Below are 16,634 nucleotides of genomic sequence, written 5' to 3'. Positions count from 1 at the left end.
TATCTAAAACAAGCTTCAGATTCACAGCTAAGAACATCAAAATGGGGATTCATCCATTTTTTATTTTAACCCTCATCTGTGAGTTAGGGTTAGGGATTGCTTATAAAGCTAATTTAAAGATTCTTGCTTTTAAAGTAAGTTAATATAAATAGTCATGTCATTATATTCTGTGCTTTTATCTAAAGTAAGCTTCAGATTTACAGCTAAGAACGTCAAAAACAGGGTTTAATCCACATTTGAACCTAACCCTAATCTAGAAATTAGGGTTTGTTTATAAAGCTAATTTAAAGATACATGTTTTTAATGTAAGTGAATACTTTTTATCTTTGATATTTTTCTGCAGGATTTTTCATTCTACAGTAGAAATAAATTCATAAGAAATCTGATTGTTCTTAATCACCTTTGTAAGTGTGTATTTATGCTGTTTAATTAGCTGGACATGAATTACATTAGTCCAATCTAGCCTTTCTTGGACATTTTTAGGCCTTTTTAAAAATATATATTTAATAATCCAACAAAAACGGGCCACAAACCTGCATTCTGTTTGTGAACAAACTTAGCAGAGGAATATAAAATCCACTCTTGACAAAGTTCTGTTCTGGAAAAGACGTCTGAGCATATAAAGCCTGCCATGTTTAAGCTCTTCCTCATCTGGCTGAATGTTCTCTTATTAACAGCTTTATCTTTCTACTGCATATGTATTGTGTGCAATGCCTTCAGTGGTGCTTCCAGCCTAACAGAGGTCTCGTTTTGAGTTATAGGTCTCTGATGTGTGCTTGTTTGGCTCTTTGAGGGTCACTGGAGAGTAATAAAGAATCTGTCTGTGGGTTTTCAGGGTCTTCGTAGACTTTCCCCAGGTGTTTTTCACTGATCATAAACCCTACCTCCTCTCACGGTACACTCATAGACAACCACGTCCGCAGAAGATTTTTTTACAACAGTAAATATACACTGTGATTGCTTTTGTGCTAGATCTTTTAGATTTGGTGTCCTAGCTAAAGTTTGTATTCAAAGCAGACTTTTTCTAAAGTTGTTTTGTTTGGAACCAAGATGGCTGCCTGAAAAAGGCCACTATTTGAATATAAGTTTGTGACGTTCACCGAGGTTATCTTTTTTTTTTTTTTTGTTCCTCAGCGTCCATGGAGGAGAAGCTCCGGTGCATATCCATGTCGAGGTATGCTGTGTTTACTTTCATCTTCTGCTCCTCCGAGAAGCCTGCCAAGCCGATGTTTGTTTATGAAAAATGCAGTCCTCACTCGCAACTTTCATTCACCACTTGAAAGCACTTGACTTGCTACTAATTTACCTTGAGGAACTTCAAAATTACCTGTCTGCACTGTGAGAATCTTTTCTATGACAACTTATTCATCAGTGTGGGTTTTTGGGTTTAATGATAACTTCTTAGATAATATTATACGGTTAGAAAAAAGTATTTCAGAGTTAAACTTACTTGTTTTTCCATATTTGAAGTCCAGGTTGTTGATAGTTTTTTTTTTCAAATAATCTACAAAATATAAACTAAAATACCGTATGAATGAAAGAGTTGGATAAGATTTTTGAGGTTGACTGTCATCATTGTAGCTCGTCTTTTACATACAATGTCCCAAATCTGAAACAGTCATTCATCTTACACTTTCGTGTCCTAAATACATCATTTTCTACATCTATTTATTGTTTGCTAAGCAGTTTTAATTGAGCGCTGCTCAGCATTAGCCATTAGCTTTAAACATCCACTTACATACAGATGTCAACCATAGAGTGTGCGCAAACATTTGAGCATGTAGAGGCAGAGTTGGCGACCTTTCATGTGGACAAGTAAAGTTTCAGACTAATATATATATATATAGTACATGTGTTTGTGTGTCTGTACAATGTGAGAATTTTATTGTAAGACAATGTGTTTTTGCTCTGTTGGACGGTTAAAGGTGCGCATTCATGAACGAGATTTGTTGCTTTCAAACGCAAGTATGGAGGTGAGAATAACGGCTTAAAGTGCGATACATTTGTCAACCTCCAAATGATGCCGTCGGATAAAAAACTTTGGATTTTTGCTTTAACTCGCGGGTAAAAGATATTTATTATGCTATGCGCTGCTTACGCATCCTGTTGAACATCAGAGTTATACGCTCTTATGTTTAAGTCATATCGCGCTTTACATTTGAGCCATGACTGGACATAATTGATTTAAGTAAATTCAACATTTGATTTCTTAGAGTGTAGATGCACGGCAAGCTTTAGTTAGAAGATACGTATAGTTCTTATTTATTTATCTTTTTTGGATTTGCTCTCAAACTAATAGCCGACCACTTCTGGTAATGCCTGAAAAAATATATTAAATGTTATTTTATTCAAAGTTATCCCAAGTTCAGATTTCCCTTCTGGGGGAGGTTGTGAATGCGTAATGCTCTACTGAGACGTGTGTCAAAAAAGGAACGTGACCCCCTTCAGAGCGTGACACTGAATAAACACCGTCGGAGCGCTAGCCAAATAATGTTGCAGCACATGCATATGAAAATATTGCAACTGTGTCACCAGAATGTTAGCATTTTGTTTCATCTGCACCATTTGATCCTTTTTCACACCGTTTCCCACCTTTTTCAGGCTCTTTAAAGATTCTTAGTCAAGATAAGTGGACAGTAGAACAACAAAAACTCCCTAAAACTTCTGAGGTTTTATGTTAATTAGCCATCGATTTGTTACCTTAAAAAACTGGATCAGCCATTTCAGATGAAGTCTCGTTTCCATGAGGGGGCCAACCTGTTGGCAGCAGAGGACAGTTTAGATCTCTCTTCACTCTAAATTGCAGGCAGGCATCCCTGCAACGCCACGTGTAGACCATTGAGTCCCATCAAGATAATCCTTAATAAAGAACGGCTTCACATTTAATCTTAGCTCACTTCTCAAATTTCTTACTTGATATCGTTTTTGGCAAGTGCCGTTTTAGCGCTTCTGTCAGCTGAACCGTATCATTGCATCTTCTGTTCATCTTCATCTGAGCAGACAGGAATGTAAAGTTTGTATAGTTGCACAAATAATGAACTTTGCACATATGAGTGTTTTTTTTACAAACTCTTCAACTCTGCAACAGTAACATTTTTAATTTGAACCCTTATCGATGCTTAATGAGATTGTTTGCATTTAAAATTTGATGCTGCAGAACATGAAACTGTAAAACTGCTAGGTTGATTTTAGCCTTGGTTCAAAACACACCACACAGCTCTGCGCTCTGCATGGGGAAAATCTGAGTTTAGTCATTGAGACATAAACAACTCTGCATAATTATACTGTGCAATTTGAAAATAACTTACTTGCAAAATTGCATCTCCATCTAATTTTAAACGGCTGCTTATTGACACTGAAAGTCCCTGCTTTAAATGCAGGAACGTAATTGACATGAGCACCCCGCTGCTATTAGAAATAGTCACCTGAGAGTCCCTTAGCATCTATTATCAGTCGATTGTCGAATGTGTGATATATGTAATGTGATCTTTACACCTACCTGTGGCTGCTTGGGTCGGTTGCATCATTTCTGCACTTCTGTTTCTCTTTTTGTGGCCAGTAGAGATTTTTTTTTTTTACATTTTGCAAACATTAATAATCCCTAAAAGTCAGGTTTTAATCTGGTCTTTATTGTATTTCTCAACACAAACGTCTGAGCAGTTGGAAAATGACATTAGCAATCCCAGTGGCTAACAGAGAGCACAGTTCTTGCAGGTCTGGGTGTTTTCCCTCTCTCACCACCTCCTTCCCGTAGCGAATGTATGATTTCCCCTTTCTTCGTAACCATTTGTCAGTATTACAATCAGCGTTTCTTCTGCACTCTCATTACGTGGAAATTAAACAATTATTTAGGGTTCATTGGGATCTTGATGGTTTATACACACAGTTGATATTCTTAGGAATAATTTCACAACATATTGTAGCGGAATCTGTTCAAGCTTGAATAAATCACCAGTTTTAGCTCATCAGTAGCAGAACGATGCTGCGCAGATGAAATAATAACCCGGAGCAGACAGAAGGCAGTCATTACTCTGCACACAGACGCCGTGCGTTTGTGTTGACGGAGGACTTCCACTAGAGCGCTGTGGAGACGGGCAGAGCATCACCTAAGCTAATGACCTAGCCCCCGTCTGCCCTCTGAAGCCCCTCTATGACAGAAAGAAATCCATCTTTGACCCAGAGCTCAAGAGAAAGCAAAACAAAACCCAAAAATGTGGTTTGTGGTGGAGGGAAAAAATGAGCGTGGCAAAAACACACAGAGAAATGTGGGGGAGAAGAAAAGTTTGAGCCCTCGGGGTGTGTGAGCATTGTCTTTAGATACAATCTGGTGAGGGCTCTCTGGACTTAAAGCTGGGAGTGAATGACATATGGGGAGCTTGTGTAAGGCACAACTCCCCTGTGCCTCCTCCAGCCCCAAAGTCTTCCTGTGAGAGCACCAGGCAACTTTTTTCTTCCTTTTTTTTTTCAAACAGCAGCAACAGCCTCCCCTCTCCCTCCCCTCATTCACTTCTTTTTCCTCCCTCCCTCCCTCTCTGCCGCCCTCACTCTCGCTCATTTTTTTCTCCTCCTTCTCCCTCAGACACTCACCAGTCACCGCCTGAAGCAGTAATCGGACAACTCCTCAAATACGACAGAGTCTCCTGAGGAACCGCGCGGGGCTCGATGGGTTCCAACACCTAAAATGAAAAAGAAAAAAGCGGCCTTGTAGTTTAATCACGCCGCCGCTTCCACCGTGTCTAAGGAAACGCCTGCTGTCTCTCCTCCTGGACTGCACGGCGTTTCTCTACAAGATTTCTCCTTTTTAAGTGTAGATCTAAGAGGGGACACACACACTGGGATTCACCTAGAATTGTAGTGAGTATGACTTTAAATTATTAGTGATTTTTCACATCTTTTACTGTTTTGTTTTGACTCCGAGTGGAGTCTAATATTAAAGTGTGTGTGTGTGTGTGTGTGTGTGTGTGTGTGTGTGTGTGTGTGTGTGTGTGTGTGTGTGTGTGTGTGTGTGTGTGTGTGTGTGTGTGTGTGTGTGTGTGATTATCTCATCTGTTAGATCAATTTCAGTTTGTATTAAAGCATAAATTGTATTCTCAAAATTCAAGTAAAACAATAATTTTTGTTCTTATAATAAAATATTTCTGGTGTTGATTTACTAACAACGCATAATTAATATTTAAACTTTTGATAAAAGCTCATAATTAGTTCAGTTAATAATTTAATTTCACATCCTACAGGAATAAATAACAGCTGCAGAGCCTTTTTTTGTAAAAATCAAAACACTATGTAAAGTAAATTTGGTCATAAATAACATTTCATGTTTACCTTATTTACGTTAAAAATATTGAAAAGCAAAATTTTATTGGTTTAAAATGTAAAAATAAACATTTGACTTGTCTTGAGAGGAAATTCAAAACCACTAAATGTTTTTTAATTTAGTTTTTATCCGTCTCGGTTGGCGTTTTAGATCGGTAAGTCCGAGCACGCTGGATTTCTCCCGGCAGGACTGATAGAAGCAGCAGCTGAGACATAATGCCATCTGCTGAGGCCCGGAGTGTGCTGCGAGGAGCTCCGAGACAACGGGCCCCTCCTGGCCGCGCCGCTCTTTCACATTCAGCGTGGATGACTCACCCCCGCTGTAATCAGCAGCCTCACTAATTGAAGGATGTTCTAATTTAATGTCCTCCGTTTGATCCCAGGCTCAACGATCATCCACGTGAGGGACATTCATCTTCTTAGAAGCTGGCCTTTATTCTCGTTTCCATTTCCACCCTCTAATTTCTTTCCCTTTCCTGGTGTGTTTAGAAGAAGTGTGTGTTGATTAAAGAGAACAAAACGAAGAGGTTAGGAGAGGATAGCGAGGCCGGCTTGCCTCCACTCCATGGAAACAAACATGACAGCGTGTGTGTAAAAGCCTCCTGCAGCCACTCACACACGACAACCCCATTTATCTAATTAACAGATAATAAGCGGGTCTGTTTGCATGGCGTATTTGCTTTGCATAATGAAGAGATCTGGATCAGCATGAATGTGCGTTCCCGAGTTGGTGGCATTGTTTGCACAAGGACTGATGCTTTTCCTGCCGGACAAGTCCAGCTGGGCTGAAAACGGTGAAAGACATGATGGAGCGCTAATTGATCCAGACTCTTTCAGCTAAAAAAGAAGAAGACGGCGGTTAAAAATAGAGACGGAAGCAGAGACCCTCTGTTAGGTAGCCTGCAGTAGGTGATTAGTGGGCAGGGGCTGTTTACTAAATACCACGGGGTGTTGTTTTGTTAACACGCTGCTGTTTGGATCTGATATAAGATGCTGAAAGAGCAGGAAATAAGGTGTCCTTGCAGCTTCCTAATCACTAATATCCTCTACTACCCTGTTTATTTGTAAATATGTCACAGTATGAATGTCTCTCTGCACATTTACAATAAATGTGGCATTTTAACTGCATAAATTGTATTTATTAGAATCATTACGGAGACAAAATCACTAGAGTTCATCTTGCGTTGTCGAGTTGTGATAAAACATCTACCCTGAATCTTTTTGACGGCCCTCTCAAAGGCAAAGTGGCTTTCTGGAGCGCAGTATTAACAGATTTAACGTTGCTGTTGAGCTAAATGTCAGATGAATCCAAAACGAGAGACAAATTACACATCAGCACCCGGCACACCTGCTGATTGCGCTGCACTTAATTACAGATGAGTAAATTAATAAAATAAAGATTTTTCTGAACCGTAAGGCTTTTAGGTCTTGCTAAGATGTGGTAAAGGTGTTAATTTACCCAAAAATACTGTTAATTTAATTTCAAACAAATACAAGTCTCGATTATAATTTAGAATTCCACCAATAAAAAATAAAAATAAAAAAGTTTTTTTTAAACTAAATAAATAAATCACCGGTCTATTTTACGTGGTGTTTGTTGGCAGCCGTGGTGTTTGTGGCCCCGTTACAGAGACACAAGTGAAGTGTAGCATTTTTTGTCAACCGTGCCTCACTCTATTCACATCTGTCTCCAATTGTTGTCTGCATCTACATTCTTCCAGGGTGGATTTATTTTTCCTGGGCCACCATGTGGATTCAGCTGACCGGCTTAAGAGGGGATTAGATGTTTTAAAGTTTCATTTGGAATAAAATGTGGTGTGACACACACGTCTTGCAGTGATGCACTTACAAAGTGTCATATAAATTATTATTATTTTTTACTAAAGTCAAACATCAAAGCGGTTATTTGCAGGATAAACAGAAGAGATGATTAGTTGCAGGTCAGCTCTGATGTGTCACCGTTTCTGCTTAGAGCTTGGATGCAGCCGTGTTTACCTTTTGGAAACGCAGGTCTTGAAATAAGTAAAGCGAAACAAAAAGGCTCAAGCGAACCGGCGTGAACGAAGCTTGTTGGGACACTTTTTTTTTCTCGGCGCTTCATCCATCCGGGTTTTGCTCTCGCTAGCTTCAACGAGCTGGCAGCTCGGGTTGAAGGAAGATGCACATCAAAGATGCTGAATGCAGTCTTTTCTTTAAAAACAAACAAATATGTAGCATTGAAGGAGAGGAAAAGGGCTTGTTTTTGGTTTAAATATGCACCCCCCCTCTCCTATAGTCACCTGGCAGGCTTCACCTGCTGGCAGCAGCACAGTAATGGCTTTATTGGCCACCACTCTGTGATTGCTGTTAATGTTCTGTAGCAAAATGTGTTTCTCTTTCGTCTTTGAGGCTTTCAGCTCCTCAGATGTGTGTTTTTACTTCCTCTCTGTAGATGTCAGCGTTTAGAGGACGAGGAGCTGCTGTCTGTGCTTTATGAAAGTTTGGGAGAGCAAGTGAACTATAACGCTAGAGTGGTATTCATGAAGGCTTAGCCCTGGTGTGAAGAGCAAAGCCTGCTGGAAAAAAAAAAAAGCTTAAGACCAGGCAGCTCAGGTTACCCCCGGCTCATGTAAACAGTGAGCCTTTAAAAAATCCGGCCAGTGTTTGGACCTTATATGTCTTTTCCCTGACCAGATGAATACCTTTGACCTTTTTCTGGACCCTTCATCCCCGTGGTGGGCTTGAGTCAGGTCTAATGTCGTGTTATGGCCGTGCGAGTCTACGGCATCGCTTGATGTTTGTAGAAAGGAGTGGACATCAACATGTAACTGTCAGCTAAAGGAGAGTAATAGAGGCATTCGTAGCGTCATAGGAAACACATGTGGCTCCATGTGTTCTTGTCTGAGATGCACCACTCATCCGGGGCCTCTGAAGTGCGTGAGTGTGTGTGCACGCATGCAGGCATGAGCCTTTGTGCTAACGTGGTTAAAGTACAGATTTGGTCACTGAGTGTGACCGCGGCGTGTTTTCCTGTAGGGTGTCATGGCCGCAGGCTGGGGCAGGCCTGTTGGAAGCAGCCCTGATGGTCATTAGGACCTGTCAGTGTGCCTGGAGCAGGAGTGCTGATAAATTTCAGATAGTGTCAATTGCAGATGAAAGATCTGCTGAAGATGCTAGGGGCGTCACGCTCGGCTTGCCGCTGCTCAACAAGTCCCATCTCCTTCCCAGCAGCAGGGAAGCAGAAAGGCTCTCCCACACTCCACTGCCCCTCGGCCCCTTCAACCCCCGGCCCCTCACCCCTCTGCCTACCTTCACCCACCCCACCCTTCCTGCTTACCTTGGCTAAGCCGCTTTGCATGTTGATTGGGGGAGGGCTAATCCAGTTTGCAGCTGTCGTAGACCAATGATGAATCACCTCTCCGTCATTTGGCCATGCTCCCCTCGCTCAGGGAGGAGGGAGGACCTGGAGGAGGAAACAACAGTGGAGCAGGGCTGCGGCTCAGAGACAGACAATGTGCGCCTCTGTTCCCCCCAGAGCAACAATAATGTTTTCTCAGATAGACCTCTTTTGTGTCATGGATGGCTCCGGACTGTGACATCAGTAACAAGGAGTGACTTTGTTTGTGCCGGGGCAGGTGGAGGCAGAATAAGGGAAGGGAGTGTGGGTTTTTAGAGGACTCAGACCTATCTCAGGTCCAGGTAAGAGCCCAGCAGCATGTGGCGTTGGGGACTGCTCTTAAGTCTTTGCTAAGGAAGTGAAAGGATTTCTGCTCGTTTGGTTTTCTGAATTTTTTACATGCTGGAATGTTTGGGTGAACTAGCGAGCTCTGAGCTAAGTGGAAATCGGGTTATCGTTAGCTTTAAAGGTGTGAAAGAAGTAAATGAATATATCTTTGAGGAAAAATACACTTCTGCATTTGTTTCTTGTTTTATTTTATTTTTTTAATTTATCAACTGGAACATTTGTCTTTTGGCTTTATGTCAAAGTAATTAAAATCATTTTTGTGCAGTTATACTCAAATTCAATTATTTATCTGTTTTTATTCGTCAGAAAACAAAGAAAAACAGTTAATCATGGAAACTGACTACGATTCAAACCCAACTTTATTAAAATGCCGCATCAACCGTCAGTAGACAAGGCGGATTTGGTGCAAAGTTTGCAGCTACCTCGAATGACTCGACCGTTGTCGAAGCGCGATCGGATCCTCTGAGCACACAAACGATAGAATAATGTTTTCAGTGGCGTGGTCTTTTGTGTAAACACAGAAACAATTAAGGAGCTCGCCAGAGCAAACACACGCTTCACGAGCTCCTCATCCACCCATCACTGGCTCTTACGATCAGGCAGCATGCTGCACTTTTAACACATTAAGCTAACCAGCAAACATCTGTTAGCAGTCATCATCACCACACACACACACACACACTCGTACACACTTTTGTTTTTGCTTCACGAGAAGTCAAAGTCAGACAGTTGAATCAGAAAGTGTTTGATGAAAGTATTTAGAGTTTGTTTTAATCTGTATTTTTTAATCTGTTTTTTTTTATTTTATAAATATTTTGTGGTAAAATTTGGTGTTTATTTGTCTTATATGAAGAATTTCTTTCTTCAACTGTAAGACTTGAGTGAACAGCCTCGCATTTGCTCTTCACCTTCCCTGAAACTAGAATGATTTGTGTAATTTGATTTGGTGTGTGTGTGTGTGTGTGTGTGTGTGTGTGTGTGTGTGTGTGTGTGTGTGTGTGTGTGTGTGTGTGTGTGTGTGTGTGTGTGTGTGTGTGTGTGTGTGTGTGTGTGTGTGTGTGTGTGTGTGTGTGTGTGTGTGTGTTTCCTGCCAGGTCTATGGAAATGCAGGATCTAGCCAGTCCTCACAGCCGAGTAAGTGGAAGCAGCGAATCTCCTAATGGTCCCAGCCTCGACAACTCGCACATCACTAACAATTCCATGACACCCAATGGCACTGAAGGTACGTCTGCGACGCTTCTGTCACATTTCTCGTTTCTGAACATTGCTTTAAAATGTCACAGTCTAAAGATCATTCATTTGAACTATTAGAAGCAACAAACCAGTGGGATTACTGGCTATTTCCCGTGTCGTTTTGCATTGAAGTCGTATTGTTTTTATGGTGAAATCAACTTTTTTTTACCAGTCCTATATTGTATTCTCTTCCTGAACATCTTGGGAACACAGTCGAGTTGTTTCCCAGCGACTATTAGCTGTTTATTTAAGCAACCGTGTAATTATTCAAAGCCCACAGCATGGAAATGACGGCATTTTGAATGTGGTCTCCACTGTACGTACTTATTTGCTCAGGTGATTCACCTGCACTTTAAATCGGAGCTTTTGTTTAGTGAAGCAGTCCCAAACCAACAAGTTATTAAAATCAGCTGGAGCCGTGTCGTTTTCGGTTTCATGTCAGCCAGCAGCTTCTGTTTCTGAGTGGAGTCGTCATGCAGCCATGTCTTTCTTTCCCATAGGTGATAACATCACAATGCTTACCACTGCAGACTGGTTGTTAGGTTCTAGCTCACAGTCTACAGCAGGTTGGTCTTCTCTTGGTGCCACAATGAAAGGACAATACTTGGTGTTTCCTCCAACTCAAACAAAAACTCTGATGCAACAAAACAATTGGTTTTCATGGAATTGACGCTTACGAGTCCAAAACAGCCTCAACTATTGTGCCTTTCATTAGGAAACATTTATTCTATATTTTTTTGTTTCAAGCATGGTTTGACACCAGCCGGCCTTGAGTTTATTGTTACCGACTGGTCGGATTGTGGATGTGCACCAGCGTTGTTTTCTTTCCACGCCGCCTCCTGAATCCAGTGGTGATTGTGTGCCATGTGAGGCGAGTGAATGCATGCACTTTACCGTCATCACTGTGTCATCAACGCGCGTTTCTGCGCTGATTCGTGTAAAACACGAGCGCAAATGACTTCTTCAACCATGAGGGATTCCACTGAGCATGATCCCTTTGCCCACATTGTCAATTTGTTTAGCCAAAAAAAAAAGAAAAGAAGGCAGACAGGAGGAAAAAAGAAGCCCCTTTCAGCTCCCGCCTGAAGAGAAATGGATTGATTTCAAAGATTCCCGAGCTGTCAGATAGCTGTGAAATCGTCTCTGCACATGTATTGCTGGGTTGTATAATGGAGGCGAGGTCAAAGAGCGTTCGCTACACCTCGAAAAAGATTTTATACGCCGTATTTTTCCTTTGACGTCTCAATTGTGCTTGCATGTCACAGTTGGGCTTTTTCTCAGTAACTTTCAAGTGCATCTGTAAGATGCATTCAGAAGACTGAAATTTAATGTTTAATTTGAATAATTATAGCAGTAAAACTAAACTGTGGTATTTTTTACTGAAATGTATCCCTGAAAGTAAAAAAATAACAAGATCACTGCATTAAGATTGGAAAAATACTAAATCTGCTCTTCATCTTGTACAAAATTGGCTGATCGTGAAAGTGTCAGAAAGACCATTTTGACTGTTTACTTTTGAAGACGCCAACCTTTTTTTACTTTCATTCAAATTTTAAATATATAAAAAGGTGTTTTTTAATATTTGCTGGTGAGATTCAGCGACGTGTTTTTTTTTTTTTTTTTGCAGTAAAGACAGAGCCAATGAGCAGCAGCGAAATCGCTTCCTCAGTCACAGACGCTCTGGACAGCTTCTCAGGATCAGGTGAGACGAGGCGTTCGGTGTTTGTGGTTGTGTGTGTAGGTGTATCTGGCTACACACACACACACATACACAACAACAGAAGTGATGACGACATGAGCCAAGAGATGTGAGGCGACTGATAAGCCAGGAGGCCTTGGGAAGCGAATCAGCGACCAAACTGTTTGTATTCAAAAACAAAAGGCGTGTCAGCTTTTTTAAATGCTGTGCTTGCGTACGTGTGTGTATGTGTGTGTGATGCCGGTTCCCTTGTCAGTGAGGGCTGAATTGTGACCTGTAACGTTCTGAGCCTGTCCAGAGGAGTGACACGCCGTCCCAGTGGCTCTCGGTCTCCACAGGCCGTTACCCTATCGCCCTGTTTTCACACCTTCCTTTCACCGAAGAAACACCACACACACACACACACACACACACACACACACACACACACACACACACACACACACATAAACGCTTTGCTAAAATCAGTCAGCGCCACATCTCATAACAAGCATTGTAGAATCTAAACATCTTTTTTGCACTTTTTCTCCCCTTTTCTGTAGAAATGCATCAATCACAACACCTTTAAAGCGTGCATGACACCATCTTACTGCTAATTTTCCTGTATTTTCTCAACTATTTAACTAAGTACCTGACACTTGGTGCTCGCGGGGCATAAATAGCCATCTGACTTTTGTCTCTGACGATATTAATGAAATGTAGTAATCGTACACCCCACATCCTCCGTGGGGAAACCCAAGGCTCCGCTCAGAGGAGAAACTTCGGTCCAATGGCAGGTGCTGGCGATGTGGGAAAACTGTTCAGTATTAATAACGACTGTGAGGGGTTACTGCGTACCGTTTCATACAGTTAGCGCTCCCCCGCAACTAAATCCTTCATTTTACATGTCATGACCAATTAGGCAGATGTTTCAAGACTGCAGTTACACACAAAAGAAGGACTGAGATTGCTGCTTGTGTGATATTAAATGAATGTTTGGTCCTTTTTTCTGTTTTATTATCAAGTTTTTTAATGTTTTAATTAAATTATGCCTAATATTTCTGCAAATTAAAAGCTAAATCTGACTGTTAGATGCTTAGCTGGTATTTTTTTACGCCTCTGAATCATCTTTATTCATTTGTTAGTGTTTCTGTTTAAATGTAGCAGATTTTTCTGTTGTTTTACCTTGAAAGTTTTAAACACAAAAATGGGAAGTTTTAGGTTTTCTGTAGCATAGGTCGGCTGCGCTGCAGAGCCACATGCTCCTGGTATTTTAAGGATTATGCAGTAGCCCTCTACCTGCGGCCGGAGTTGTCACTTTCAATGCTGTTGCGGTCAAAAGGCCCGAGGCAGCTGCAGCTACCGGCTGAGACGCCTCAGCCCAGAACACGCGTCAGACCGAGAACCCGATGCTCTTACCCGATTGTTTCTGCTCCATTATTGCTCTCCGCTTCTCCGTCCTAAATAAGTTTACCACAATAAATAGAGCAGAGCAGTGTTATTACACTTTCCCCTGGACTCCAGCAGTTCTTCTGGCGAAAGACAATATTTACCTTATTTTCTAACGTTTAAATATGTGCCTCTTTTCTTTTGGACTCTCCTCAGCTATTGGAACCAGTGGCTTCAGCCCAAGACAAACTCACCAGTTCTCTCCACAGATTTACCCTTCCAAGTAAGGTTTCTTCTATTTTTCTACATAAAAAAAGAGAAGCCGCTTCATTTGGATCTGTAATTAGATCCTCCTGCTAGATTGAGGCTTTCTGACTGACTTTGTTTGCCTGGATGTCTTCAGTTTGTGCTCTCTGAAATCTGTTGTAATTATTATCCTGCAAAAGTTTCCTTTGCCATTTATTGTTCTTTCTCTGTGTATAAGAGCCGGGGCGCTAGCTCTTATGGCTTGGCTTGGTGTTTAGAGGAAAAAAAGTAGCAACATCTGAAGGAATTTGTCAGTGAGCAGCGTTAGTTTCATGGTTTTAGGGGTAAAACTGGCTCCTTTTGTGTTTCTTTCCTCTAATAGCAGGACATATCCGCATATTCTCCCCACTCCTTCGTCTCAGAACATGGCTGCGTACGGGCAGACGCAGTACACCACAGGAATGCAGCAGGCCGCAGCGTATGCTAGCTACCCTCAGCCTGGACAGCCCTACGGCATCCCAGCTTACGGTAAGATTTGGAAACGTCGACTCTTTTAATTGCAAAACAAGAATAAACACGTATCATCGCTGAAGGTCAGGACCGAGGTCTTTCTCAAACCGAAACACGTTCCCAGAATTCCTGCAGAGAACCAGGAGCTGCGGAAACGCTGAGCTGTTGTTTAGTGCCTGTATTATTCCCGGTCAGTGCAGTAAAGAAGAATTTGCTTGTGGACCTTTTTCAGATAGATCAGAAAGATTAGTGATATAAATCTGAAAACAGAAACCAGTTTCCTGGGCTTTATTTGTCCAAAGTCTGAGGAGCGTTTTGACCCTTCAGGATTCTCCGTTATGTGCAGGAATTCACGCTGTTTATTTGAATGGAGTCCTGCTGCATAGAAACCACTGCCGCGGCCGATCCGGTCACTACAGTGATCACAACTCACATGCATCTTGTGACCTGCGTCGTAATAAAGACTGTTGTTGTTAATTTTATCACCAAATAAAACAAATCGCAGTACAAACATGCCTTTGTTTGTACAGCCAAGCTGTCCAACCCCTTCTCTGGCTGCAAGAAAACATTTGTAAAGAGTGGAGAATGGTGAAAAGCAGTTATCAGATAATCACAGCTCATCTGTTGAGATTAGCGTGTTACACTAACAGACAGAGGTGGAGTCCCTTTGCTGTATCCAGTGTCATTTAAAACTGTGTTGATTGTTGTCTGTGCATCAAACCGATCTGGTGTCACTAACTGATTTAGGTCCATTGTGGGCAGGCATAAAGACCGAGGGGGGTCTGAGCCAGTCCCAATCCCCGGGACAGACGGGCTTCCTGAGCTACAGCTCCGGCTTCACCACGCCGCAGACGGGACAGGCCCCCTACAGCTACCAGATGCAGGGTGAGAAGAACATCTGTATATTTTTTCCTGTCTCTCCTAAGTTTCATCTGCAAACTCAGAAATCCATCACACGCAAATGAAAACACGTAAAGCGATGAAACGCATGTTTTGTTCCTAAAATTTGGGTTTAATTTGCGTATTTTTCCCCCCTTTTTCGTTTTATCTCTGTGTGTATCTCTAGTAGTCTATTCTTTTGTCTAAACATTCTTCCTCTGGTTACTGAACCTAATTAGGCTTATTGTACTGTTTTGAAAACGGTTAGAGAAGCAGGCCTCTGTTTCTGATTTAACAGCACACACAACCAGACTCAGTCAAGACACCCATGTCGTTCTCACCCGAGACGATGGTTGCATCCTGGTGCTGTGGTGAGCAGCCGCAACGACTGACTCCCTCCTCTCTCTTCTTAAGAGTCATCACAGATAGAAAAAATGGCAGGCACTTAGGAGGCATGAGCCATGCAGCTCCCCAGCCTTTGTTATTTTCTCCCTGTGATCATATTTGTATTTGTTTAGGCGCTGAGGCTATAGAGATTTATTGCCTTGAAACCTTTAAGGAGGAGTAGCAGTTTCTCTGCTCTCCCGCTCTTTCCCTCTTGCTGTTCATTCATTCATTCATTCATTCATTCATTCATTTATATAGCGCCTTTTTGCCACCAATCAAGGCAGAACACGATAGAATACAGATAATACAGCCCAGAAGATCACTGGCTGGTCTCTGTCCAGCCTGGAGGTCATTGCAAACTCTCAGTACCTCAGCAGAGCGAGTAATATCATCAAGGACCTGTCTCACCCCAACAATCAAGTCTTTCAACTATTACCATCAGGTCGACGGTACAGGTCACATAAAACCAGGTCAAGCAGATTCAGGGATAGCTTTTTTCCCAGGGCGATCTCTATAGTAAATAAGCATAAAACAATTAAAACTGCTTAGCGACTTGTCAAGGTCACCGTCAACTATTATGCTGCTATTCTAATGCCATTTTATACATAATATTTTAGCTGCTATTCTGTATATATTGTGCTATTCGGTATATATTGTATTTACTATTGTTTTGTTTTAGGGGACTTTTTATATTTATAAGTATTATTGTATTGTGCACCAAGGGAGTGGCACTCTAATTTCGTTGTATCCTGTACAATGACAATAAAGGCTATTATTATTATTATTATTATTATTATTATTATTATTATTATTATAGTTAAGAGTAATAAAACAATCCAACAAGGATAAGAAGACGCCAAGTACAAAATTATGATAAGAAATTACTCCTAAAATCCTGTTAAAAGAACTTTCAGCTGCTTAAAAGGCAGAAAAAATCAATTTAAAGGCGGACAACACAAGAAACTTAATGCATATTCATAGGATGGCATCAGACATAGTATTGCACTAGTTTAGCTCTGAAAACCCTCAAAGACGCTGCTTGTCTAATTTCACGTGGCACGCGGTTCCACAGCTTTAGGGGCTACGAAGGCTCTATCGACATTTGAGTCATACATTTAGTTTAACCCAGACCAACCTAAAACCACTGTCTCTCCTGGCTGAGACTCCAAAATGTGAGGAAAAAATGCTATTTGATTTAGTTGTTATTAACTAGGGGTGCTTATTGGCTGGACTCTGGTGATACGATGTAATAGCGGGATACATAATACGATATAT

General features: G+C 41.4%; 1 protein-coding gene and 1 long non-coding RNA gene across 10 annotated transcripts in view; one reads left to right on the top strand and one right to left on the bottom strand.

Annotated features, from left to right (window-relative positions):
* The window catches only part of LOC107382914 (uncharacterized), a 57,412-nt gene extending 48,650 nt beyond the window's left edge, over positions 1-8,762 (bottom strand). Inside the window, exons 1-3 of the long non-coding RNA XR_001572679.3 lie at positions 8,630-8,762; positions 4,588-4,676; positions 2,701-2,757 (exon numbers count right to left, since the gene is read on the bottom strand). This is a non-coding gene — a long non-coding RNA (uncharacterized lncRNA). The remainder of the gene's footprint in view (positions 1-2,700; positions 2,758-4,587; positions 4,677-8,629) is intronic.
* The window catches only part of eya1 (EYA transcriptional coactivator and phosphatase 1), a 44,331-nt gene continuing 32,317 nt past the window's right edge, over positions 4,621-16,634 (top strand). The window contains exons 1-7 of one of the 9 annotated variants that reach the window (XM_054751138.2): positions 4,621-4,854; positions 10,132-10,259; positions 10,771-10,836; positions 11,898-11,972; positions 13,554-13,620; positions 13,969-14,111; positions 14,856-14,978. In XM_054751138.2, the coding sequence (XP_054607113.1) occupies positions 10,136-10,259; positions 10,771-10,836; positions 11,898-11,972; positions 13,554-13,620; positions 13,969-14,111; positions 14,856-14,978 (598 nt within the window). In that variant the 5' untranslated portion in view covers positions 4,621-4,854; positions 10,132-10,135. Of the gene's footprint in view, positions 4,855-8,799; positions 8,992-10,131; positions 10,260-10,770; positions 10,837-11,897; positions 11,973-13,553; positions 13,621-13,965; positions 14,112-14,840; positions 14,979-16,634 lie in introns of those variants that run through there. The other 8 variants (XM_015955265.3, XM_015955266.3, XM_015955263.3 and 5 more) reach the window with 8 other exon arrangements.

The sequence above is a fragment of the Nothobranchius furzeri genome, chromosome 7 (assembly GCF_043380555.1).
Source record: "Nothobranchius furzeri strain GRZ-AD chromosome 7, NfurGRZ-RIMD1, whole genome shotgun sequence".
NCBI classification, from domain to species: Eukaryota; Metazoa; Chordata; class Actinopteri; order Cyprinodontiformes; family Nothobranchiidae; genus Nothobranchius; species Nothobranchius furzeri.
Note: the sequence above shows the minus strand (reverse complement) of the source record. Positions and strands in the feature narration are given on the sequence as shown.